This window comes from Nomia melanderi, chromosome 8 (genome assembly GCF_051020985.1).
Source record: "Nomia melanderi isolate GNS246 chromosome 8, iyNomMela1, whole genome shotgun sequence".
Lineage (NCBI taxonomy): Eukaryota > Metazoa > Arthropoda > Insecta > Hymenoptera > Halictidae > Nomia > Nomia melanderi.
In genome coordinates, this window is record NC_135006.1 from 15,922,160 (window position 1) to 15,949,878 (window position 27,719).

General features: G+C 50.0%; 1 protein-coding gene across 4 annotated transcripts in view; it reads right to left on the reverse strand.

Annotated features, from left to right (window-relative positions):
- The window catches only part of LOC116432637 (neprilysin-1), a 109,970-nt gene that overhangs the window by 40,713 nt on the left and 41,538 nt on the right, over positions 1-27,719 (reverse strand). For all 4 annotated transcript variants that reach the window (XM_076369715.1, XM_031989798.2, XM_031989796.2 and 1 more), the window contains 2 exons: positions 23,541-23,648; positions 795-1,009 (listed from right to left, as the gene is read on the reverse strand). In XM_076369715.1, the coding sequence (XP_076225830.1) occupies positions 795-1,009; positions 23,541-23,648 (323 nt within the window). The remainder of the gene's footprint in view (positions 1-794; positions 1,010-23,540; positions 23,649-27,719) is intronic.

A 27,719-nucleotide genomic window follows, 5' to 3' on the forward strand; every position in this document is an offset into this window, starting at 1 on the left:
GGGGAGCGTATCTTTAGGATGCGCGGTTAATACAGGCGGTTTAAAATATATTCATGGAGCCGCGTGTCGTCATGTGTTTATTATTAGGCTGATTGTTTAATTTTACGGCGAGAACGGGTGAGATCGGGTTCTATGAATACTTGGAAATTATAGTTGATTTCAAGATTTCGATTTCTTCTTCTTCTAAGCAGCGTTCTTAAGGATCAGTGAGTTACTGATAGTATTGGCCGGGTTTAGAGGAGGAATACATTTATGTATCTTCCACTTAAGAGCAACCTGTATATCAAATAGCCGTATCGCGTTCCACAATTGCAGTATACAAGTTCGTAACTCCGCATCCCGGTATTCGTTACCATCTCCGACACAAATATCAGCCGAATGTTTCGGAAATTTGCGTGGAACTGTCGGCTTCCCCCTGTTAACACGAAGCCGAAATAACCCCGCATCCAGCGACGAGGGTTAATACCGGCGTCGGTGAAACTTGTTTCCCGAACAGCGGTGTCCGTGTAGCAGCCGCGAGTGTCGTGATCGTCAAACTTACGATAGACGGTCTGCAGGTGACGATGAAACGCGTTTAACAAGCGGAACTCGTTGGCCGGGGTTAGCGTCGCGCGAAAATAAAGAATTAAAAGAGACTGGAAGCCAGGGGAGACGAGAAATCGGCTACTGGGGTTCTAATTTAGGTTCGGATCACGTTCGACAAGCGAAGTTCGTTTGCAAAGGCCAGCTGCGCGTGTAAATCAAGTGTCAAAGGAAACCAGAAGCCGAAAGGAAAGGGAAAAGCGAGGACTCACCAGGTTCTCCGCGAAGAACGCGTCCTCGTGGTGCTTCGTGGGCAGGTCCAGGAAAACCGAGGACCTGGAGCGATCGTAAAGATCCACGTCCACGTAGAAGTCGAAGAGCGGCGCGCCGTTCACCCTCAACAGCCTCGACACCAGCGGCGTGATGTCGGCCGGCGCGATGTTCCTCGGGGGTATATAGCCGCCGAGTTCGCGTAGCAGCTCGTAAACTGAAACAAACGGTCGTAAGCAAGTTTTAACGAGGTTCGACCGACGGCGATACGTGTCGATGGCACGCCGGTTCCTCGTGTCTCGCGGCATCCGACAAGAACGAGAAACCTAAAACAATCTTGGCGGACAGAGAAAGAAGTGAAACGAGAGACGTTGATTACTTGTGGCCGTTGACACGCGGAAATTCACGAATGCATTACGCGGAGCTTAGCCTGTTACAACAACGCATCAGACTCTGAAGGTTTTAAACAGAATTTAATAAGCATAAGTGTTATGCAATTCTCTCGAATGCAAATTAGATATCTTCTGTCATCAATTGTTATACTTCGGAGAAGAGATATCCATGGAGTATGCAGAGTTCTGCTCTGTCGCTTGATCAATTATTAATTACAGCGTGTGTGTACCGATCATAATTAAGAAGTAAGGAGTCTCTCGACTGCAATTAATGTTCTACACAAGATTATAATATCGCTGTCTCCGATCAAGTAGTAACAGCGTCGCCTCTGAAGTGCAACGCAACCTCCGGTAGCTTTGAGTTAGAGACTAGATTCTTCTCCGCAGATGTTCCGTATCACGAGACGCCACGATAAATTATCAATAACGCCGAACACATCGCGCGCATCCATTCTCAAGATCAACAACGCTCTCATCCCGTTCCGCGGTCTCTCCGAAGGACAATGTTCTTTGGATGTCGGTGTGCGCGCCAATGGGAAGTTGTTTTCCTCGAGCCACCCGATGATGGACGACCGCCGAAAACGCGACCGGCGGGAGTCGCACACTCCGCAATCTAATAAATTTCATCGGACGATTGTTTATCGAGCGTATCGCTGCTAATCGTAAGTTCTCGCCGAGCTAACACTTCGGTAAACATTGATAATTGCGATTCAACCGGGTTTACCCGCGAGTAATTGCCGTTTATCCATAGCCAGTCGGCCGTGTGCTTTAACCGGGCGTGATGATAAGGCTCGGGGTGAAGGGGTCGCGGAGGATCATCGGCGAAATGTCACTCGCGCGTGCGCTCGCGCCCCTTCCGCCGGTTCGCGACAGTTTTTTATTTTAATCGGTGCATTCTTAACACTGAAACTACCCTTATTTCTTCTTCTTGCAATTGTTCAACGGGTAATAGCAGTTTTCCCGAGAAACTATTAAAGAAATTGATTTAGCAATGCGCAAATTGGATTAGTCAAAAGTCTCGATAGACGCACTCTTGGAGTTTCTACAGAGAAATTTCCAAAAGTCAATTCAACTGCTTGGTAGTTTTAGCGTTGAGGCGAAGCATCCCAGAATCTCGGTGCGCGACGAGCAGACTGCCGTTCTCAGCGTATTCTCTCAGTAGCCTCCGAGCGAGGAACATCAGAAAAGTAGTAATATTCAAAGCAAGTTTCCACCATTTTATTTCGCGCCCGTAATATCCTGCCCGACAGAAAATTCTCTTTCCGTTCTCTTTGAACTTGAGCGTGTTTGAAATATTGCGGTAGGAAAACATGGAACCTGTCCTGAGCAGTTTTTAACGAACACATAGAGTTCAGTTTATTAAAGACGAGGAAGTAAAATTCAAGCCACCCACATTAAAGTCGGCACGCTTCCATTTACGAATCAACGAAACTCTCCGATTTCTCGCTGTCGAACAGAGGAATGGCCCTTCCTCTCGCATCCTCTATTCCGCGCGAACATTCGCGTTTGAAAATTGCAAGACAAAGTGTACAAACTTATACTCGCGCCAGGATAAAGCAAAGCTTCCGTTAATTGCCAATGAAAGCGGCATTAATTTTTAAACTAGCCGGAGAGTCGCGCGGCCCCGGGTAAACGGCGGAATTCAATTTAAACTTGCCGCGAAATTTCCAAGAAACAATCAATTTCCCGGGTCGCAGGGGACGGCGTCGCGAAGTTGCGTCGTCGGCGCGAATTCCGCGCGATCTGGCTGGTCCCGCGACGGGGATAAAATCTCTGCGCGGCGGCGTTCTGTTATTCGTTAGGCGGCCATTCGTCATCCCGCCGGCCATTTTGTTACGCGGCGGGACACGCTCGAAGCGCGCGGCCTCTCTCTCTCTCTCTCTCACTCCGGACCGCGGCGAGTAAGCGGAGAAAGCTGAAGGGGAGGGAGAAAAGCAGAAAGAACGGACGCAGAATTAAAAAAAGAAACCGTAAGTCCCCGCGCGAGATGGCGTGTCGCGCGCGATAACGATCGCAATATAATACGGCCGCTTATAACATCATTGCCGGCGGCGGCTTATCCGGCCCGCCGATCACTCCGATTCATAATACAATTTATTCGCACGAGGACCGCGCGAATCGAAACGGACGCGTTTAGCCGCGCGATCGCGTTCCCCTTGAACGGGGCTTTCCCTTCCGAGTCGAGGGCGTCCCGTTAGCGTCACGAACGGCGAGTAAAGTGACCCGAGTGATCTCGAAACCGAGATTTACCCGCGCGGAACGACAGTTCGCGGAGTTTGATCGGCGGGCAACGGGACCTTGAAAGCTTGATCGGTCATCGTGAACCCACCGCTGAAGCCACTTCGTCTAGGAAACCGACGAGTTCACCCCTTGCCCTATGATTTCCCCCGCGAATAATAGAACGATCGCATTCGTTGATAATTTACTGGAAACACAGGAGTTTTCTATATTTTCAACTCAGAATCGTAGAATGACATTTAGATCTCATTTCTATTGGCGCTCGCCTTCGAATCGCTCGGAATAAGATTACTCCTGCACGCGTAGCGGGTTGATCTCTCTATAGCTACATATTTTATTAAGAACTAACCCCTTCCGGCTCCTAACCCGAGCGAAACGTTTCTCCGGCCGCGACGTCAACGATATTTCACGCGAAATTATCCGAGGCTCTCTCGTCTGAGAAACGCCGGAGAATTTCGATTAGAGGCTCGGCTATCCAGCGCCGGGAACATCCCGGGCGCCATTAACGGTCGGCCGAGAGGGGCTGTTCGAGGACAGAGGGCGGCGGGGAATGTATCCGTGCTCTCGAAATCCGCAAGTTCGCCGTTAAGTAAAGCTTCGCGTGATTTCAATCGCGCCGAACAATCGCGCGGGGTCGCGTTATATGTATATACGGAATCGACATCAACCGCCGCTCTCCTGTCCTCCGATCCCTCGAAACCCTCAGACCCGTCCCAGCCGCCCTCCTCCTCCTCCTCCGCCGCCCTCTCTGTACGTTACATCTATATCCTTTCGTGACGCAAGCCGCACGCGCCGGTCGGATTGCTTTCGATCGCCGCCCGAAATTCTCCGCTCTCGCATTGTCCTGTCGCGCTTTTGCCTTTGAAAGCGATCGCAACAGGAAGGCTCGCGCCGAATAAGAGTATTCGATAATGCAAGTCACTAGATAACAGCGTAACGCAACAACTGCACGCGACAGTGAACGTACCAACTGTTTCTTCGAATCAACCCTTTGCACTCGGAAGCTTTTCGCGAGAAATATTCAACAGTTTCCAATAAGACATAGACGACATGTGAAACGAAGTAATGAGGAAACATACGTAAATTAAGAAAGAGCTATTTTATATAAATGTTTCATGTATCGATGCATTACACGAAACTTGATATTATATATAACACTTTGTAATTTTGTTAAAAGGGTCAACACGTCGAGTACACGATTTCATCGAGTCGAACACCGAAAACGGTAAAACTACAGTATCAAATCATTCGATTGAATCGCGTCGTTATTGTTGCACGATCTAGCTGAACGTCATCGCGTTAGGTAGCACCGGTTGTAACGTAGAATTGTTTTCGAACAATGATCGTTTAATTGAGCGAACTATAGTGATCCGATTTGGTTGGGAGTCACCCATGGCATTCAACGCGTTTAACCGCAAATTACAGCTGATCGGAGGCTGGCGTGCGTGCGCGCGCGCGCGCGGTGCCGCGAACGGTTTGAACGCTTGCGAAGGGATCGTTGTTTGTCCTCGAGGTCGGGAGGGACGGGCGCGCGGGTACTCCCGCGGGTTTTCGGAGTCCGCGCGACGCCGGAGAAGAATTTATAGGTTTCGAGAACGAGAGTCGGTCGCTGGGTTTTAATAAAGTAAATGCGTATCGATTCGCGCCGAGTGTCCCGGACCGGAGGAACCCTTTCGGCGGGACGAAATTCTCGGGGCCGCGGAGTTCGCCGGAACTGCAATCGGATCGCGCGCTAAGAGCGGCGATTAAAATGTAACTGTTCATTTCGTTGATAGTCGTCCGCCGCGATCGTTTGAACTCGCCGCAATTACTTTGATTGTGATTGTACGCCGATGACGGTTATCGATCGCGGGAACGAAGCTCGCGGTGGAACGAATCGTTACATTTCAATCAGTGTCCGCGGGTTTCGTGCATTTATTAGCTTCGGACGTTCGGCTCTCCTTCCTCCTTACAATCGACCGATGCTCCATTTGAAATTCGAACGATCCTCGTTTCCCGGACACACCGTTCTCGCCTCGAAGAAACTAATGGCCCCAGAAGCTTCCGCTTCTTCCTGATTAGGAGTACACGCGGGACGGAATTCCATATCGCTTCTAATCCTTGCGGGCGGTAATTAGAGGCGCCACCTTAACGAGATACCACGCGCGACGCGTCCGTGCCGCTCGACTGAATACCGTGCGCCAGCCGGCGCGGAGCCCGGGAGCGGATCGAAAACGCGTGAACCCCGGAACGCCGAGAGTGCCGCGCGATGGAAACAATCCGGAAGTTCCATTTCCGTTACCCACAGTCTTCCCCGACCGCCTCGGCACGGGAATTCAATCGAGATAGGGGCCGGCCACGGCTTCGAAATTAACCGCGGCCGACCGGATTAATTCGCGTCTTCGACACCCTCGAATTTCCGGCCATTGTGGAGCCACTGTCGTTCGCTGAAACTTCTCGGGCGCAATCTCTGCCTTTAACCCCTTTGCCCCCTATATTTTGTAAAATCAACTCGACGAGAAATTCACGCGAATCGACATTTTATGTCAATATTTCTCAGATTGAAGCATCATATGAAGTATAATATTAAATATGAAACTTTATGGCTTCACTGTAGGAAATCAAGTGGTGACTGCCCCATTCATTTTCATTGTGATGCGAAATGACACGAGTGCTATAACATTGAAATTTATAAGCGAAATTGTCATGAATTTCATTCTATGCAGCCTTCACTTTTCGAAATTATTGTGCACTTTAACCCTCGGAGTACGGCGATTGCATTTTTCCTATTTCTGCGGCTCATTAAAATTTCATCGAATTCGATCGAGTGATTGAAACTTTCATGTTTGTAATACTAGGTTGCAAATAGATGATTCAACTACTCGAACAACAAGAAACCAGTGTATAGTTCCATTATTCTATATTACCTAGGTATTCGTTAGAAAATCGTCCTCGTTTCGTAGACAAGACATTGAAATCAGTACGCTTTAGGAACAATATTCGATCGTTTAAACGCCACGCTGTTCAAACGCCGGCGTTTCCGTATGAATTTATCAGCGTATAAGCCGCTCGACGATATCATTATCCGCGATGCGATGAAATTATAACGTGGCATTAATTAAGCGTGCTTAGCTCCGCCTCAAGACGCCACTTTTTTCTTGCTCGAGAACCGCGCCACGCTGCGCACGGTTAATTTAACCGCTTCATTGTAACGTACGTTACGTCTGCTAACGCGAAGAATTTCTAGAGCTTAGCATCTCCAATTAATGAACCCACTTAAATCCTCGACGAACGTGAATAATCTCTGACGAATCCTCCGTCTCTGAACTCAGACTTCACTCTCGGCAATACGATAATTACCCGACGTCCGATTACCTGTCATCCCGTGCATCATGGAACGTACATCTGCTCACAAATAATAACACGAAGAGGACCGAAGAAGAATGCAATAACGTTGTTAACGCGACTCAGCAGAATCCGTTCGCGTTCGCCGAAAGCAAAACCCTGCGCCCCAAAGATTCCAAAGAACGACAACAACAAGCTCCCTGGCAAAACAAACTCGAAGTGGATCGATGGCATCGAAAAAAGGGAGTGACAGAAGAAGAGGGCAAAGTACCTTCAATCATGCCGGCGAAAATAAACTTTGTCGCGAGCGGCTCCCGGGAGACAGGAACGCGCGAAATCAATTGCGCAGCATAAAACGGGGGTGACTGGCAAAAAGGGTCACGCACACACACACACACAGACATACACAAGCAAGCAAACACACGAAACGGTAGCACGGGTGCACACCGACTCGCGTATCCCGAGCTTTTTGCTCTTCAAGCCCTGCTATTCAGTTCGTCCGTGCGACGAGGAGACGCGAACTTCCGGCTTTCAGCGAAAAGTGCGCTCTTCCGCGACGAAGAGCGACTTTGACGAACACCGCCAGTCCCCGACGATCTTGATCCGACGGCCCGCTCGTCGAATCGTCCCCGACCCAGCCGGGGAACCGAAAGAATTCCGGGGTGGAACTCCGAAAGAAAGTTTCGCGACGCGTTTCTCCCTTTTTCCGTTGATCGATCCTCTAACTCGCCAGCGCACGGCACGACACGGCACGCTCGAGCGACCCCGACGACCGGGTCGGTCGGCCGGCTGCCTTTCGAACGGGCCGCGCGCGAAGTCACGGAAGTGTCGACCGATCGGGACTGTCCTTGACACGGTTCCGAGTCGAGCGTTAACATCGGTGGGGGTTAAAAAAAGCAGCTCGACGACTCCGACCCTCTAATGCAGCCCCCGGCCCCCTAGTCTATACATAGGGTCTCGCTTCTCATTGCTCCCTCCTCCTCCTCCTCCTCCTCCTCCTCCTCCTCTTCGCGCGAAACAATGCTTTCCTCTGTAGTGCGTCTTGGGAATCTTTTATCCGACCCTAGAAAACGACACTGAGAGATCATCAACCGGCCCGAGGGGACACGAGGGTCCACTTCAGACGTGACGAGAAACACCGGGAACACGGATATCTCTTCTGTTAAGTAGTTTATACGGGACGCTGGATCGACTTCGGCGTTGCGGCGCTGTCTCGATAGCAGACGGATGTTACGACTTCGCTAAAGAGGCAGATGCGTCGAGCAGTTGCCGGGGATCCTTCGGTTTTCCTGCCTTAGCCGGAGTACGAAGCCAGAGCGAAAGATTGTCGTTGCTCGACGGAGGTACCGTAGTTTCGAGAAATAGAGGGAACGGTTTTGATGTATATACAGGGTGTTGTGTCCAACGCGCGATTTTTCACCCGCTCGCAGCCATCTGGCGGAAACAAGTTTAGAACAACAGTCGCAGAGTACAGGGTGTACGACGGATATCGGTAAAAATAGTCGAAAGTTTCCACGGCGAACTCGAGGTTACCTTGGGTTTTATAGGAAAAGCATACTGTTTTTCACTGTATTCCAGAGAACACTCGAATTACGGTGAAATATTTAACATTCCCTCGTATTCGACTTCAAGCGTAAACATTATTTCACACCGACGAGATTACCGAATACCGAATATTTACCGAATAGTGTTACTTATAGAACAGAATTACCGAATACTTAGCGAGTTAAAGTTAAAGGGTTAAAGAGTGAAGTAGTCGCGCAATCGAAAGATTCGATTACCGCGTCGAGAGATGAATTGATCGCGATAAATAGGCCGAGTCGAATGGGTTTCTGACCAATGGCTTCCAGCGAAGGTGACTCGGCTAGCAAGTTCCGCGAAGGACGCGATCGCGATGAATGCGAGAGGAACAAGCAAAGTCCGGCGCCGAATCCGAGCATAGTTCCCGCGGCGTTCCACGCGCGGAATAGTTTCACGAGCATCGGGCGAGTAAATCATCCCCCGGGCTCGGCCCCGAGGCCGAATTGCCCAACCTTGACACCCTTGGCGACTTTCGACTCCAGCCTCGTTTCCGTCGTTTTCTTCTCGGATGCTGGGCCGGGCAGATAGAGGAACAGGGACTGGAGGCGGTCGCTCGGTTCCCCGCGACAAGCGCAATTAGTCTTTCCCGATAATTGGCGAAACGGATCGTCTACCGCGTGAAACGGTGGCTACAGATGCCACGGTAATAATCAATTCCTCCCATTTCGCTTCCCACGCCGCTGGTTTCTCGCTAACTAACCGACAACAGGAATAAATTTCGCGAACAGGACTCGGGTTACCTTGGACAGCTCGTCTGGACTCTTTCCTCCGAAAGGATCTTCGATCCCCGGATCGTTAGCGAAAGAATTATGGAGGAAACATGGTAATTCAAGGAGAACACCGAGTAATTGGATGTTTACCAATTTCGGGACAATTTGTAAAATGTCCGGAGATAAATCGGCTGCAGTCGAGGTCCCGATGAGGGCTCTTAATAAGAAATTTCGAAGAACGGAGAAAGTGGCGGATTATGCAGCAGCGCGAGCGGACGGGGTGAGTAAAATATGAGCGAGTTAGTCGAGAGTAATACCGCGCAACGTGCAGTTAAAAGTACCTCGAGCACGGAGCATCAAGTTTAGCTGCGAGATTAACAATGATGAACGATGCATGTCCGAGCGAATATATGCACGAACTGTTCCGAACACTTCGATTCTACACGAAGAGACCAACGCGAAAGAATCAGACGATACACAATGTACTTAGACGCACGCGTCAAACTTTCAAATTCGATTATCTCGGGAGCAAAGCCTCCCCGAGGAAGCTTCTGTAAATCCGCTGCTATTCCCCGTCTCGATTTCGAAAACGATCCCAGCGCCCGGCGAATAAAATAACTCGAACCGCGCGCGAGTCCGGTAGGAAAAGAGGCTGGTAACTTTCCATTTTCCTGGAACAATGGGAAGCAGCGGCGGTAGCGTGACAGCGGGTGGAAAACGAGCCGAGACAAAAGGCCACCGAAAAAAAGTCCGCCAGCGAGAAAATAGAGACATCTCGCAGGCGCTCGGGCGTCCAGTGATCGAACCCGGGGAGCACGAACGGGGCGACCTTCCGAAGGATCGAATGCCGAAGACGGAGGGGGTCGACTTCGGGTCGAAACTGGGTCACACGGTGGCCGAGCCAGGCGGCGTCGCGGCGCGGCCGTTCGAAACGCACGCGAACCACCCTTTTTCGTCTCGGTACGCCCCGCGTGTACGCGCGCGCGATGCGTGCACGCCGTTTCCTCGTGTTATCGGCCCCGCACGCACGCACGCACGCGATCGGTCGGTCTCGCAAAAACCAGCGAAAAAGAAAAGAGCAATCGGCGGACTCCCTCTGAGCGGGAAAGCTGGCGGGTTTCAAGGATGCGAGCGTGCGGCCCGATGACGTCATCGGCTGATGCGCGTTACCGTGCGTTTGCCTGCATAATTACGCACCGAGGGTGACCGCTTACGGCCCGCCCGACGCGTTCGCGCCTGCGAATGGTTCCCGGTTGACGAGTGCACTCGTCGTTAATGTTCTTCGTTAGAGTTCTCGATTCGCCTGGGAATTCTACCCAGTTCGCTATATTTAGGGGATGCATTAGTCCGGAGGGTTGATCATTTTTCATGAGGCACGTCCGTAGACGTTCAAAGGAATCACGAATGAGAGAATAATCTTTCGGACTTCTTTTGGAAAAGGAATCGATTAATATCGCTCGACTTTCATGACAGTCGCGATGTTTTAAAGGTTGAAGTACGCGCGTTTCTGGCGTTCAGCGCATTTAACATTCTGCATGGAACTGGTCGGATCGTTGGAAGACGAGTATTCTCGAGTGTTTAATTGCCCGTGCTAATCGCATTGTTGTTGCATGCTCGTTTTAATTAATCACGGGGTAGCAGTCGCGGAGAACTGAAGTGAATTTCACTGATTCTTCGCCGAGCATTGCGTGTCGTCGAACGAACCGTTCGCGAGAGCGAGCGGGGGCTAACCTTACCGGGAGCGGCGAGCGTAATTCTCAGAAATAAAAATAACCGGTACAGGAATATCACGCCAAGATCAGGGAAATTACGACAGTATGACGAATTTTCCCCCAAGAGTCTGTATATTTTTCCAACGACAGCCGGTAAGATTGCGGAGTGATTAAAGCGAGGTTTGGCGCGCGGTCAGGGACGGAAACGGCCGCTCGGCTGAGCCGTACGGCCCGTTAATGGCTTGTCCCGTGCATTACGCACCGTGACACGAACAACCCGCGTTAACCCGCCGCTTCTCGGGGCTCGTTAAGGTGATCCGCGCGTGTCGCTGGTCTGTCGTAACACCGACCGATTCTACTCGGCAGATCCCGATTACCATCGTCCGTCCGTTCGCCATGGGAGTCAAATGTTGAGGAAGTCCTGCGAACGGCTTCGTCCCTTAACCCCTTGACCTATGATTTCTTTCTCAATTCGATAGGGTTACTCTGTGATTAATAAGTTATCGGAGAAGGGGAGAGATTTTAAGCGTATGTTATGCCTATATTTCCTTTTAAATGTAATAATTGATTACAGAGGAATTATATTTACATCGAATGAACTCAGTAATAATATATATATATACAAGGTGGAAATTATAAAGCATTACAATCGAATATCTCCGAAAATATCGGTTATACGCAACAATGTTTCAGACGAGAGTTGTTCAATACCAAGGGGGAAATCATGTGGTGGAACTTTTATTTTTTCTGGTGGACACTCCAAGGTGAGGTGAAGGTCAACTTTCTTTTTTCAAATGGAACGACACGTTTCTTTATCCACCATAAAATAGTGCGTTTTAAGACGAATTCAACGACCTGTGACTCAAGGTTATTCAGGGTCAAACGTGCAGGGAAATGGAGAAAAGGTGTCCACCAGGAAAAATAAAAGTTCCACCACACGATGTCCTCGGTATTGAACGACTCTCGTCTGAAACATTTTTGCGTATAATCAATATTTCCAGAGATATTCGACTGTAGCGCTTTATAATTTCCACCCTGTATATATGTATTTGTTGAACCATGTTGAAAATTTTCACGACGAGTCTCACTGGTTGTTGTCGGGCAGGGGGTTAACGATAAACCATCCAGCGGCGTCGGCCGACGTGAATTTTCAAGTTTTCCGGGGGCCGCCGACGCTTTCAACATTTATTAAGACTGCGCCGCAACTTCGACCCGGATCCTGGAAATACTTGGCTACGACCGGGCCCGTGAAACATTCAAAGCGACTTTAATCTAGACCCCATCGCTGCCTCGAACGCGGAAGAAGTAGCCAGGGAAGCGAGTGGAATACTTATGTTCCATCAGAGATATAGAATACTTAATTCTGTCGCTGGAAAACTCTGACCGGTTTCCGTACCTCTGATGTCCGAGTAACAGTTAGCCCGACTTTCCCTGATCTATATTAACCAGTTAACCGTGGAACTTCGTCTGAAAAATGACTCATTGTGCGCGCGACAAAATAAAATAACGAAGTGTATCCTAACGAATAAAATATATCCTAACGAAAAACTAAAGCGAAACGAAGAATTACACGTTTGTCTGAAAAAATAAATAATCCATCGTTGAGAAAGCACCGTTAAGAGTTTCAAGATGTGTATACTCGTTAAACACAGTTAACCGGTTAAGTTTACATTAGAATTAAATTCGAACAACACGTTATTCGATAAGCGTCGAAGAACGTTTCCGAAGGAGGAGCGACTGAAAAATCTTTGAGCAAACAGTCGTGCCTCGAAACTGGATGTTAAACTATTTAGCTTCCAATCGCTGGCGTGTTTCCCATCGAATTAATCGTTCTGCCGCGAAGCTCGCCGTCCTCCAATTTGTTATCTTTGCTTTTCGAAAACGCGCCGTTGAATCATGGAATTCGATCGCAGCGCGTCCGCCGCTGAAAGCCAGCGGAGACGGTGAATTATTCCGCGCGTAGACAAGCCATTCGTCAAAAGTATTCAGCGCGGAGAGGATTAGAGTATTTCCATCTGAATCCGGTGATCGATAACCGGACGGCTATTTTTATCAATTCCCCCGACGTATAAGCGTGACCGGCCAAGGCTGTTCGCCGCGCGGCCGTTCCTGCGACACGAAACGATCCGGTTCGACGGTAATCGAGAACCGGCCCGTTCCGAGAGAGATCTGTAAACGAGTCGTCGTTGCGCACAGGCTCATCGACCGCCGTGATTCCCACTAATTGTCCCACGATTAATTACGCGCCCGTACGCGCACGCCAGGCTAATCCGAGGCCGACATTATTATCCGCGCGATTGTCGGCTCGGCTATCGGATCGCGTATCGGTGTCGCTTCGACGGCCTCGATTGGGAGTCGTTTACGCGAACCGCTCGGAGAATTCACACTGACAAATCCCACGACCGATTTCTTGCACCGAGACTCTCGAGCTTCGGTGGGATGGAACGTTGGATTAATCCTGTGCGCTCCTACGTCGAGCGTGACTCGACATCCGCTTTATTTACAGATGTTTCTTTATCGAGATATTTCGAAGATTTATGGTTATGTTATTCTCAATATTATCAGTAAGACGAATCGTTTACAAACTATTTTTTAAAATGTATTTCGAATAAAGTATGATACAGAGTTATCGAGGAAAAGATGTGACAAGCTCAGAGTGCAAATTGGAGTTGATTCTCGGTTACTCTTGTTCGTTTTCAAAGGAACTTTCGTGGAAACGGTTACTTTCAATCGAAGATACGTTGTCCTAGTTCAGAGTACTTCCGACTGATTTCTATGGATTTGATGTGTGTTAAACATGGTGTATTTCAGAAGAAAGATTCGCAACAGACGTTCGCGCTGTTCCCTAAATTCAAACCGACGAGTCACCGACGCACCAGCGTTCATCAAAAACGCCCACCTCTCGACGATCCACCGTTGTCCCGTCGCTCCATACAGTAAAGTACAATTTTCCCTGTTTTTCCCTCGGTTTTTATAAGCCGGAAGTTGTCAGCGGCGAGCACGACGAGAGTGCCGCGCCATTTTTAATTGAGAAAACAAGCGGCGGCCCGTAGAACGGCCGCTGCGCGGCCGGCCAGCAATGAGCGGCGAGTATTTCGGGGCGAATTCTTCCGACGAACCGTGAAATTTCAATAAATCACAGCGAACGAATATCGACCGGGAGTCCCAGGGATATTCTCCGTTGCGAAACGCGACGCCGCGCCGTTCGCCGGTCCGTTTCCCATAATGTTCCATTAGAAAATGTTTCCGGCGCGTCGTAACTCGCTTATCCCCGTTATCTACGCCCGCGAGCCCCCAGTCGGCGAATAAACAGGCAAACGTATAAATATATCGACGAGCAAATAATTTAATAAACGAATAAATCAATCGCGCGGACGGTATCGGCGCCATAAATTCCAGCTGCTCGCCGTGCGACCATGTAAATCTGTAACGAGAGTGGGCCGGCGGGAGGGCGCCGATGACGAGCTGCAGGATTTTCCTCGGGAAACGGAAAAATTGTTTCGGGGCCGGTGGCCGGTGTCACCGAATGCAAATCGCCGTGATAAAAAGGCACCGGGCCGATCGCCAGCGAGCCAGCCATCCCCTGCCGCCGCCGCCGCTGTGTCCACACCGCCGTCGACACCGTCGGTCGAGCACAGAGAACGCTGCATACGGTTCGAGGGTGCTTGCTTGCGGAACATCATCCGCGAATCAAGCCCGCAAAACCAACCGCCGACCACCCCTCCCCTTCGACCGACCCCGTCGTTCGACGAAAAAAAGCCACCGGCTGCGGTCTTTCAGCGGCGACAAGCTAATCGATCGCCGTCGGCCAATTTCTCCGTGCATCGCGCGACGCCCGGTTCCTCCCGCCCTCCGCTCACCCCCTGAATTTTCAATTATGGTAAAGAATTTTTTCCGAGAGCGCCGCGATCGCTGTCCGGTCAGCAGCGAGACGCTCTTTGAAGTCTTGACACCGCGGTCGAGCGTATCCCGCGGGAATTTCGGCCGTTCAATTAAATCTCCCCCGTCCCAGCGGCCGCGCGAATTAAAATCGAGATGCAGCGTCTCGTCCCGGGGATGGCCGCGGCGGTCGGACCGCCCCGACATCGAGGTGACGTGACGCGTTCCGAATGCAGCCGGGGGAGTGCTTTGGACACGGCCGTGTGTACCGGCTATGAAACGCGATATCGCGATGATACAGTTCGGGGCGATCCGGTGAGCACGCGGCTTCCCTCGGCGGCCGGACGCAATGTCCCGGAAATTGTCGCGTTGACGGACATCATTTTCGTGAATTAGTTCGCGAGCGAGTCCGCGTATTAGTTTTAATTGCTCTTCGCGTATCGATTCCGCTGCAATTTTCGATGGCGCGATTGTATCGTTTATAATTATGCCGCTGTTCTACCGTGACGCGTCGAGAATAACGATGAACTCCGTTATTGCCGACGTTTAATCGAAGGTGAATCAAATTAAACGCAGTAATTATGTTCCCCGATGTTCCGCTGTCGTTACGCGCTTCGATGTTCCCCACTTCGCCCGGTCGGAACGCGAAATTCGGGATTCCCTGCATCGAAACGAGCAAAGCCGAAGACCTGCAGCGAGCAACTTCGCGCGTCGCTGCGTTTCCATAACGAAGAATCTGATTAAAAGGGACCTTTGTTTCCCGGTCGAACGGCGCTGTGCACCGGCTCTGCGTTCGTCGGTTTGACGGACAGCTCTGTGGAGAACGTCGATGCGGCGGCGATAGGGTCCGGCTCGTTCCGCCGCGTTTTTCCGGCACAAAGCGCGCGACGAGCTTTTTGTTGGCCGCGGTCGCGCTGTAAGCGGCCAACTTCCAAGGTTCCATCGTTATCGGCGCGGCCACGTGACAACGGCCTTGGCTCGCTCGTTTCCTGGCCGTCGCTCGTCGGAAACCCGATCCCGCCGGGTGCAAGAAGTCCCCGAACTTCCGGCCGGAAAAGTTGCGACGATGTTTTCGCGCGCGCCGCTTCGTGATCGATACGTAACGAGATCCCGCGAGTGAACCAAGGACAGGCCGGCTCGTGAATTCCTCTCGTTTCACGTGTACACGTGCGAGTAAGCGCGTTTATCCGAGTCGAAATCGCGGCTGCCGATCGATTACTTCCATGGAATCGGGCGGAATCGAGCGGCGCGCTTTCCAGGCGCAAACACGGTCACAAACGGGGTGGTATCGGGCCAGCGATTATATAACCTATCGATTCGAGTTTTAAGAAGCTAACGTGGAATTGAACGACGGTACGCCGCCGGGGGATTCCCTCGCCGTGGAACAGGTACCACACGGCCGCGCTTTGATCCTTGCATTATGAACCGGTAAGAGGATTCCCTTCCGGTACCGAACCCGGCTCGGATCCAGCCTCTCGATCCGTAAAAGCGAAATCCGCCGGCTCGACTTTCCTTTTGCCCGGCGAACACGCCTGGATTCCTGGGAATCGAGGTTTAACGTCTGCACGCCGCTGTGAACCGGTACATTTAACCTTTCGAGCACTGTGTCAGCTTTACGCGAGCTCGACGAGCTTCGATTGCAGCGGAACGGCAGCGTTTAGCTGGAACTAGACAGGTAAAACTGCCTCGTGATTCTTTGAGAAATTAACACTCGAGTTACGGAAGTCAGTTTCAGGGATACCGAAAATCTTTGACATTGGAATTCTTTGTTCTTGAAACTCTAATTTTATTTTATTTCATTTTTGGACAAGCGTATAGTCTAGGAGAATAACGTGTAGAATGAGTGTCTGCGAATCTAGTGTTGACCCTTTGCAATCGAAAGATTTTCTCTGGGAATATTCAATACTTTTTAGTGAAATGTAAACGACATTCTTTGAAACTAACGAGAGAACGTACCTAAATGACAGTCTTACAAATGAGACTATAATTTTGTTATATCCTTCGATGGCCGAGTCACTTGAACGCAAGGGTTAAGAAACAGCTTCAGCAACGCGCAAACCGAGTTGTAAATCCTTGTTCCCGTTTTCGTTAATTAACCAGTCAACTGTGCTCGACGCGTATACGCGTCATCCTAAAACTCCTAATGGTGCTAGCTTTTTCAACGATGGATTGCTTATTTTTTAGACAAACATGTAATTCTCCTTTTCGCTTTAGTTTTTCGTTAGGATATATTTTAAGCGCGTTTGGACTGCATTTAACGAGTATACACTTTATTTGATTTTATCGCGCGCACAATGAGAGATTTTTCAACCGGTTAAATATTCGCGAGCGCTTCAAGTGTGCCGTGTTAATAATCGGAGGCAATAAAAGCATGAAAGTTTCCTCCGATTCCGAAGCGGAAGATTGGATTTCAGCGGGTCAGTCGGCTCGCGGTGCAAGAGCACCGAGTTAATTCGTAAATACACGCTTACCCGACATTCCACGGCGTCGCATGAACCGAACGGACAAGCGAGCGGTTCATCTCTGATTAATACCGCCGACCGACAATTCGGCGCCGATACTGATTGATTAATCGCGTTGCGGCCCGTACGGTATCGGCTCCACGGTAGCCAGCATTGCTTCGTTTCTATTCTTAGACCGCCTACATTGACTTTCTGGGTTAGAGCGTGCGGTTGTATTGCAGTGACGTGAGAGTCCGGTGCCGCGAGCAGCCCCGTCGCCCCCTCGTCGCGTCCCGTCCTGGATATTTCGGCTTTTTTCCATCCGCGAATCGTCGCGGCCCCGTTGCGCGCGATTCCGAATACCGCTCGCCACGCGACAATTGAATTTCGCGAACTCTCACCCCGCGGAAATCAATTGCTGCCGGAACGTAGGGTCGCGCGTAGTTCTCTAAAGAGGTCCCGCGAATATCGAGGCGCGCCCGAAACACGGAAAAATCTATTTTCGAGGCATAACAGGCGTGCGCCGCGAACGGAGCCGCGGCTGACGTTTGGAAAAAAGATCGGCCGAGCGTGAACCGTGTAACGGATAGCTTAAGAGAAGTGACCTGCAAAAATCACTCGCGTGCAACGTGCACAGAGAGACGGGAGCGTCTCTATAACGCGCGCGCTCTATCCGCGATGCGACTTTGCTCGCCGATTTGGAATTCCGAATACGGTGTCCACCTATTTCACCCTCGGACGAAAGGAAGAGAGCGTCGGAACCGTTTGGAGAAACCAACGTCCGCAAACGATATATCGACGGTGCGCGAAATTTTCAAATATTCCGAGACGCGAATCGAGTGGTGAATCGACCGGAAACGTCCGCGCGTTAAACCCGAGGCTCTTTTTGTTCTCAATTTAGAGAGCGCGCGAATAAAAACGATCTTTTTCTTATGGTCATTGAAATTCATAGTAAAGGGTACCGATACGTTTAACCCTTTACTACACACTCTCAGTTGCCACAAGATTTAGTACAGTGAAATTATGAAGTATAATACTTAACATTAACCCTTTCAACTCTGTAGGCTCCGATATGGCACCAGTTATAATATCAAATATTTCAATGAATCTTAAAGAAACTACCCTAAAATTATTCGATTTTCCGCACATTACAAAATAAGAGATCGAAGAAATCTTATAGCACTTCTAATTTTCGTTAGGAATACGATAAAAATTAGTTGCAGTTGCTGATAGATTACAAAACCCGGAGTGCTAAGGGTTAAGCTTCATATGATGCATTAATATGCGAAACGTTCAAATTAATCGAGCTCCTTTACTCAACGCTTTCTCGTTAGCTTCAAGAAATATTGACTAGATTTCAGAGAGTATCAGAGTACAAAGAGTATCTGTGATAGGAAACGCTTAGAGCAAGCTTAACCCTTCGCACTCGAGAGGTGACTCTCGCCACTTCATTTGACGCAGTAAAACCAGAAAATTTGATATTCAATTAAAAAAGCTTTGTTCCTCGATTCACTTGATTTCCCTTCGAGTTCGTTTAAAAGAACATCGTCTTCGTCTAGTTAAAAAACGTTAAATATATCAAGCGAAATACTTCCGAGTGCAAAGGGTTAACATCTTCCAGTTCGTAAAACGTCGTTCCTCGAATTCGACAGTATCGATTCCTAGACGCCGCGTTGATCGAATAATCGTACGTCTTCCTCCCCGCTCCCTTTCATCGGATCCGCTATAATTCTCCGACTGTTCCGCGGCTGGTTCGTCGTTTCCGTTCGCCGAACCGCTCGACGCGATCCCATTCTTCGCTACAGCCGATTCCGTCCGTCGCCTCGACGGGGGTTGTTTCGCTCCGACGGCGTCCGCCGCTCTTTTTCAGCCGCGATGGAACGTCTCGCGGCGACGCGGCCACGCGGAAAAGAGTAAACGAGCGCCAGCCATCGCTCGAAGAATGCTCCTCGCCCCGTGCCTTTTCACTGTCCCCCCTCCCGCGGCCCTCCCCGTCGCGCTTCGACAAATTCTTCGTTATTATTTGCAGCGGCGTGCGGGAGAGGCCATTGTAACCAGACGAAACGCGGAGAGCTCGGAGGATATTCTTCGGCCCGCGAGCTTTCTAGAGGCGGACGCTCGAAAGCGATTCGCTAAACGCGAATTCTGGTCACGGCTGGCCGGACGCCGACCGAGAGTCGCGGCGTGTTGAATGGAAATCTTTTCAGCGTTCTCGCCCGGCGGGACCGAGTGGTACGAGTCGACGATTCGCGCCGCGGACAATGCGGCGATTCTGTTCGGTGATACTGCGCTCAGCATCGTAAACATCGGGACACTTGTCGAGTGTAATGCGGGTTAGGACCGAGCTGCATAATGCAAGAGGCTGCCTCTGAATTCTGACTCGGGGAATAATTTATCGTGCCGCGGTCGTAAAATTGGCTTTCGAATAATCCGACCGGAAGCGTTCGTTTCTATTTCGAAATTTTAATAGCGAAACCCGTACGTCGCGACTTAACTTCGCGCGACCGATTGGAAGTCGACTGTATTAATGTTCGCTTCAGTGGAAATAACTTGCTGTTCATTAAGAGAATTCAGTGGTACTCGTCAGCGGCGAGTGTCTACGACGTCCGTATACTCTCTCGTTTGTCCAGCTTGAATCTATCTTGTATCTATCGTCTCTGTATCTTCCGTGGTTTTTATAAACCAGGTAGGCGTGTGCAAAATCGGAAGTCCGCCTGATTCGTAGCCTTCCGAGGTAGCGGGCGCGTACAAACAAATTCCTTCTGCGACTAACTTCCCCTCGACCAGCGATCCTAGAGGGGTTGCCGATTCTTGTCGCTGACCATAGCGAGTAAAACCAAGGATCGCCTCGACTGGCAAACAGATGTAAGGTTAAAACTATGGTGAATCTACAGAACTGGCAGAACGTGCCGAAGAAACTGCGACTAAATTAGCGAAGCAACGGTTCCTCGGGCTTCTATTCCTGCTATGGTAAAAATACCCAGGGCTCTTGCGCCTCGCAGGAGGTTTCGTCAATAGCGTCCTTTCCATATCAATGGAAAGAACATGCTCGCGTATAAATCATTCAGTCGGTAACAAGTTCGGAGCGCCTCTGCCCCGGAGCTCCCGAGGAGTGGTTGAATAATGATTTCCAGAGGAGAAAATCGCGAAGAAAAATGTCCCCGCGTTTGCTGTCGGGTACATCAAGAAGTTCTCGAGGGGAACAGCTATAGCCCCGCGGTTCCAAGTAAGAACCGCTTTATCCACTTCCACGAATCCGCGTTCCCTCCTTATTCGCGCGCTCGGCCGTCATCGGTCTTCTTAAACGGAAACCAGCTGCCACGATCCCGGCCACGATGGATACCTCGGAATATGGCGGAAGGGCCTGACAAATAGCGCCCCGCGAATAGCGTGAAGTGGACGCATGCATCGTCCGAGCGCTTTGCCGTTTCCGGTGGAGCGTTTCCGTGGTTGCCGGCGAGGTAGCGCGAGTCGACGATTTCCGCTGGCCGGACCTATCCGCGCCGAGCGCTCTGTGCGTCGCGATTGCGCCGATTCCGCGAGCCACGCGGCAGACTCCGCTCGAGAAGACGCTTCGACACGCGAGGAGGAGGGACCGTTGGAAACGGTGAACACGCGTCGAGCGGCGTTTTTTTTCGCGAGCATCCCCGCAGACGAGATATTTATTCTCGGCGGAATCGCGGGAAATACTGACGCGCCCTCCCCCGGCGCACAGTGCGCCGGGAATCCGGAGCAGAAGGAACGTGACCCTGTATGGACGATGTTTATCGAGGGCGTGTAATAAAGTTTATTCGTTGGAAGTTCGTCCCGGGGAAATCGATTTGGAAAATGTGCCTGATACCGTGGGATAGGCGCACAATGGACAGGCGTGTTCACCGAGTTTCATATAAAATTTATATCCCGGTTCCGGGGAAATGGCTTTTCGCGCGAAACAATTTATTTCGCGTTATCCGTCACACGGGCCTCGTGAATTTTTATTTTGCCGTCTCGTCGAGCTCTGATGCGCCGTTTGCGTTATCGTTACAGAATCTCGAGGGTTCGCGAAGTGAAATCGCGATGATTCGCTTCGTCTATGACGATCAATCGAAATGTCACACTTAAATTTCGCCTAAAGGAACCTTCGCTCGAAATAGCTTTCGTTGAATTCTGTCGAATCAGGTTCAAACGAACAATTAAAGATTCGGCGTTGTTCTGAATACATAACAATATCGAATAGGTAAACGTGGATTCTTGATCTCGGTCGAAGCTCGTTCGAGTACACGACATTCGATCCAGCATCGATCCGGCGGGCCGCTTCTCGTTTTATAAGCCGAGAGCGCGCGTCTTGTGATTTCCGCGGTTATGAATAATCGATAGCCCGGGGAATTTCTGCCTCGAGCCGCGCCGCGACGGAACTCGGACAGAAAAGGGGGCGAGGAACGGAGGCCGCGATTGAATATATGAATGAACGCCGCAACGACGGATGCATTATGGCCGCGTCGCCGCGGAACCTGTCTCTCCTCGAAACCGGAGCGGACCGCGCGCGCAACACGTGCACCTTTGTCGACGAACGCGTCCCCCGCTGGACGGAAGTACGCGAATAAGTTTGCCAGATAGCGGAACGCGACCGCCGGTGCTTCTTGTTTCATCGGGAAGGAACTGCGCGCGTTGATACGCGGCGAGCACGGGGAAATATTATTGAAAGCATCGGAAACCTCCGATTCAATGGCGTTCGATCTCTCTCAGACGAGAATTTACCTCTCGCTTAACACTAGCTTTACGGAACGCGTCGAATCGACGCATATTGGATTTCAGAAATATTATTTCGTAAACCTTCACGCCGATTTCGATCGATGCGATCACGCTGACGTGTACCCCAGTTACCTACTATCGAATCTCCAGTTTCCACGATCTGAATAAACGAGCATCAGTTCTTTTAGGAATAATAGAATACAATAAATGCCCGTAAACCTAGTGTTAACACCGACGGAGATTTTCAATGGAAATTTCGGCATTTATGAGTATCCGCGCATAAATTTCGAACGGTGAAACGCGTCCGCACGGTGAATTTATTCGGAGGAATTGGAAACGCGATCATTCTTCTCGGAGATTTTCGGGGAATATCCCACCGTCGACGATAATTCCCCATTCTTTCGCGCGGCACACGAGATCTTGATTACGGTAAATATACGGAGAGGATAACGAACGTGACGGGAATATAATCTTAACGCGAAATAAACCGTTTAACGGGTAACCTCGCCATTACGGGATTAAAGCTGTTATCAAATGACATTTACAAGCCAGGTGTTACAAACCGAGCCCCGACTCTTCGAGCGGAATGGGAATTATGAGGAAGACTCGCTCCCCCGCGCGGCTACGTGAATGCGAATAATCAGCCGGTAATTTTCAACCATCGCGCAGCCGAATTTCATTCAGCTGCGTTTAAATACGGACGACGCGGCCGGCGAAGTTTAATCAGTCCGGAGCGTATTTTGTGCGAGCGACCGAGCGATTTCACCGGGCGCTGGATTAAACGAACTTTGTCCGGGGACACAACGCCGGAAGAGAGAGACACCGGCAATGAAAGTTTCGACGTGCACGCGACCGGCCGCCGATTACGGTCCGCGGACGCGGACCGTTTTCCACGGCCGATATCTGTCGAATCGAATTTTCATCCCCGAGAATTCACTGTGGCGGCGACACGGGGAGAAACGAAAACAGGGACACGCGGCGCGCGCGACAACGTCCGGGAACGGTGGAAACGACGCGATCGAATGGAGCTTTAGAAACTGAGCTTCGTCACGAACAATTTGAATAAACGCTCGCTGGATATGGTGTATCACCTCTGGGAAATTATTATGATAAAACGAACCCAATTCCGATTCAAATTTCTCAATTTCTAAATCGAAAATTTAAATGTTCTATTTAGTAAATAGAGATTGACTCGGAATCTCCGAATGGAAGAAAAATTAAAAATGAAAGCTAGTCGATTAATAATTCGTAGGTATGGTGTATCACCTCTGGGAAATTATTATGATAAAACGAATCCAATTCCGATTCAAATTTCTCAATTCCTAAATCGAAACTTTAAATGTTTTATTTGTAAATAGAGATTGACTCGAAATCTCCGAATTAAAGAAAAAGGATTAAAAATGAAAGCTAGTCGACTAATAATACGTAGCTACCTTATATCACAGTGCGATAAAGGAGACCATCGTTTCGAGGCGCGCAGAATTTTACACGCAATTCAAAGTGTCGCGAGTTAATTCGAGGAGACTCGCGGTGCAGTTTTATTCCACCGTCGAGGGTGCGAATCTCGCGACGACAATGGATCGCCCGCGGAACACGCGGTCGTCGTTAACGTGCAACGTCGCCGCGCAATATCTCGCGAGGACTGTGCACTTGTCCGTCACGTGGCATCGCTTTCAGATGGAGACGGGTCTCGGTTTCTATAGAACGGGCGCGCGCAAAGTGGACAGGGTATCGACTTACCGGGTGTAAAATTGACGGGCTTCTCCTTGAATGCCAAACAGTCGCTGTAAAACATGCCCAGCTTCTCGAACACACCAACCATGTGGCCCGTATTGTTCGCCAGCATCTCTGAAACGGAGAACAACGGGGAAAATAAGTTTCGTTTCCCACGGGCCTGGAAACTAGGGGTGGTTCCCTCGGAACGTCGAAACATCGACATCTTTCGTCGAAAAAATGCGAAATTCTGCAGTGATTTATGTAGTATCTAGAATTTTTAGCGTAGGCTAAGGTATTTTTAAGAAGAATGAATGAAAGAAGTGTGTTTCTGATGAGTGCGAGTGAGAAGAATGCTTGTGGGGGAGAGAATGATTTTTGGGAGAGAATGTCTGTGAGAGAGTTGCAGAAGCAAGAGTCGCGTGTTGGCCTCCGTGGCATTGAGTTGCATTTTTACATATTGTCCGTGTTGTTTCCATATTTTATTAAATACATATATTTATTCCTAGTTCTCGATCACTCAAGATCCACTCTTCCACTATCTATAATAATAGTAACCACTGTGTTTACGATCCGGCGGCTAGACAACGAGAGGTACACGATCGATGAATAAAGAATCATTCGCAGCGTAAATGTTAGTGTTCTTAACAAAGTTACCGAGCGAAATTGAATTTTCGAGATCCCTCTGTAGAAACTTCGAGACATAATTCAAGACTTTATGATCCAGTCTGCGCGTTGCTGAATCAATTTCTTTAATATCTCAGAGAAACATCCGTTATCTTCCAAATAATTAGAAAATCTGGAAATCAGGAATGCGCCGTTTTATCTCGTAGCTTTAATGTTAAACATTAATGCTAATTAGGTCATCACATTCTTCCTTGCATCTTGTCGTAGTCGAAGATTCCCGCAACGTGATCCACTATTATCCTTCTCTGAGACTAAAATCAGCGTGTCAAGTGCAGGGGCGCCGAAACCGTGCAAACGGATTCAAATTTCGGGAATGAAAAATTCAGGTTCGAAGCCGCCCCTAGCAGAAACCGGCGGAAAACCAGGTTAAGCCTTTAATGGTTAGAAGGCTGCACCGCTCGGTCGCGTGTGTATCGCTCTCTCCGCGCGTTGAACAAAAATATTTCTCGTCCCTCCCCCTCCTCCGGAAATATTCGGGCGCGTTACGAGCGGGCATAAATCACGAATTCATGTCGCTATAAAAAGATCGTCGGCGCAGCTCCGCGAGGCGTCGCCGAATAGACCGAACCGCGCCTTCCATTCAGTGGCTCGAAAATGGCGAAGATGCCGTTTTCGACGGGCGTTACGGAACGATCGAGCACAGACGCGACTGGAAATAGATCGAACGGGAATTCCCATCACGTACCCGAAGACGAACCCCGCCGTGCCGCTATTAAAATACCAGCGGTGGCCGGTCGAGTGATTTAAAAGTTCATTTATTATTTTTTTAGAGCGAATTGCGCCGCCGCTAAAAATTCACGGCCGATTGGAAGCGCGCGCGAGAGAGTTTCGCTCGTTAATTTCGTCGATTCCTTTCGTAAATGTCTCCGTTTCAGTCGAATTCGTCGACGTACATTATTCGTGCACGCGTGTCGTTCGATTTTCCACGATCGCGTACGAAACGTGTAAAAATATTCCATCGGCAGACCGAGATGATTAATCGAACGCGAACCGCTCCGTATAATTCCCGGCTCTCCGCGCTAGAAAAATGTACGCTCGCACGAACATCCGCAGTCTAATTACGAGCAGACGGGCCGACGTTCGATCGATCAACTTCTTTCCGCCAGTCGCAGCGGACTCGGCCGCAGGACCGCAATCTCTTCGAACCGCTTTCCGTCGCGAGCCGGCCCGCGGCGCGCGGCATCCCCGAAGAAATCCGCGATTTTCATTTCGGCCGCAAGCGAATTCGCGGCCGCCTTTACGAGCGGCCGGCCAATCGGCGGAAAGGAGGCCGACCGGGATGATCGGCGCGCCGATCGCGAGACGTCCCCGCGGACGTGTGCGTTCGGCGAACGATCGCGGTCGCCCCGGCACTCCGTATGTGGAGCATTGTGTCGAGTCATAGGACAACGTGCATGACACACTTCCGTGTGCACGTATATCGATTAACATGAAATATTTATAGTACGAGCCGGCCAAGTGGCCGATCCGGCCTTCCGTGAGGCCTTTGCTGACCTCCCGTGGGACGTCCTCGACTTCCAACGTCTCTCCCCCGTTTCTCGTTTCCACTTTCCGCGGATTTTATTGCTTCACGCTTTGCATTGCGCATATTCGTCGCGCGATCGTTACCGTTCCGACGGTCCTTGACCATTTCCCCCCGGGTGTTTTCTGTAAATCTGGTAACGATCGATTCCTCGCGACCGGACGAATTATTCTTTCCTTTCCGAACGAACTGTCAACTCTACTGCCTGTAGCTTCTCGGTTGGAGGACGGTTCGGGATTTTCGAGAATGGCGCCGTTGTCTTGTAACTTCGTTACCGATCGACTCTTCGTCGGACTATCCTTCTGTCTCTTCTCTATCGAATCGTAGCTCCTATTACTAACCCTTAACGGAAGTGTTTCAAGCTTATTAAAAAGTAGTGTAACATAGAGGATGAACCGAGGGAAATTCAAAGAAGTGACCTAGGAAGATGCTTGTTAATTGTATTACAATTTATCGGTTTATCATCTATGTTACGGTACTTTTTAATAAACTTGAAATGCTTGTAGTATGTACAATTAAGAAGCATCTTACTAGGTCACGTTCCGTAAACCTAGTGTTAATTTGCGTCAGACGCGTGCCGCTCGAAAAATGTCACCGACTTCCGTGGAAAAATATGAACCGATCTCTTTTATCGTTCGCGTCTCGAGTAAGTTCTCCGAATGTCCGGGCCGCGGCGAGGGGAGGTTTCGATTAATAATCCACACGAGACTCGTGGCCACGGCGGCGTAGATTGAAAATCGATGTTACATCCACCGTTGCCGAGTCTCGCTTCATCGCGTCGGCGGGTACGTTGTTCGGCAGGTACGCGGCCATAAAAGGAATTAACATTTAATGCAATCAACGGTGACGTCGTCCGTAAGCGTGATGCATAATTCAAGCGGCGGGAACACGGCTGCTCGAGCGATCTCTACTCGCGGAACGCTGAAAAATCGGAGTCGCGGACGAAGCGATTTCCGCGACAGCTTCCCCGCCGTTCGGAGACCCCGCGGGAAACGCGTGTTGCGCGCCGGGTGATAAACTCGCCCGAGAGAAAAATATTTCTTGTCAGTCGGCTGAAATACGGCGTTTTAAAGAGCGCCGAGGAAGACAAAGCCCTCCGCGGAGATACTTACGGTCCTTTGTCAACCATTAATCAATGAGGAATTTAGGAGAAGAATGTCCGAGTAACGTAGAATGCAAGATTAACAACGGCTACACGCTCCGCTCCCTACGCGCTTCAACTTCTCCGAAAATCTTCGCCGTAGCGTCACAAACAGACTACCCGACTTTCCGAGCTATTATACATTTTTATCCCGAATAGCTTCCGAGATAGATTCGTGCCAATTCTCAGGGTTCGGTTGCAACGCTGAAACTCCAGTTCGCAGCGATAAAAAGAGATGTGTGTTCCTTAGTTTTGGCAGTGCCGCAAAACTGGCTAGACTTCGGTAACTTCGGCAACGTTCCTTCCAAGATGATTTATCTATCTTTTCTATACGGAAGATTCACCTTTACCGAGGTTTCCTGTATGTTATCGTAGCTTTTGGTCAACAACTCGTGAAATTATCCGCATGTCGAAAAACACTGGATGGTAGAAAAACAGAGGGAGGAAGATTTTCGATCGTACACGAGCAGGAAAAAGCTGGAAGAACCGTTGAACCGTGTAAAGCAATGCAACAAAGAAGAGATGATCGAGGTTTGCATTGCGCGCTGCGCGAACGGTTCGGTTGCCAGCCGTATCTGGCTATCAATGATCCATCGAGAGGCGTCCCCTTGATCGATCGCCGGGCGTGACGAGGGAACGCGCGCCGCCATTCAGTAGGGAGCGTTCGTAGCCAGTGTTTAATCAATCAGTCCGATTCGCCGATTATTCGAGCCCGCATCGATGCCTCCGATTTAACGTGGCAATGGTACGCCGTCCGAGTGCCTTCCGCGCCGAACGATCGCGATCGAGCACAACAGTTGCCGGCCCGCCGGGGCCTGCGGCACACTGAAGCACCATATCGTTTCGAGAATCCGGC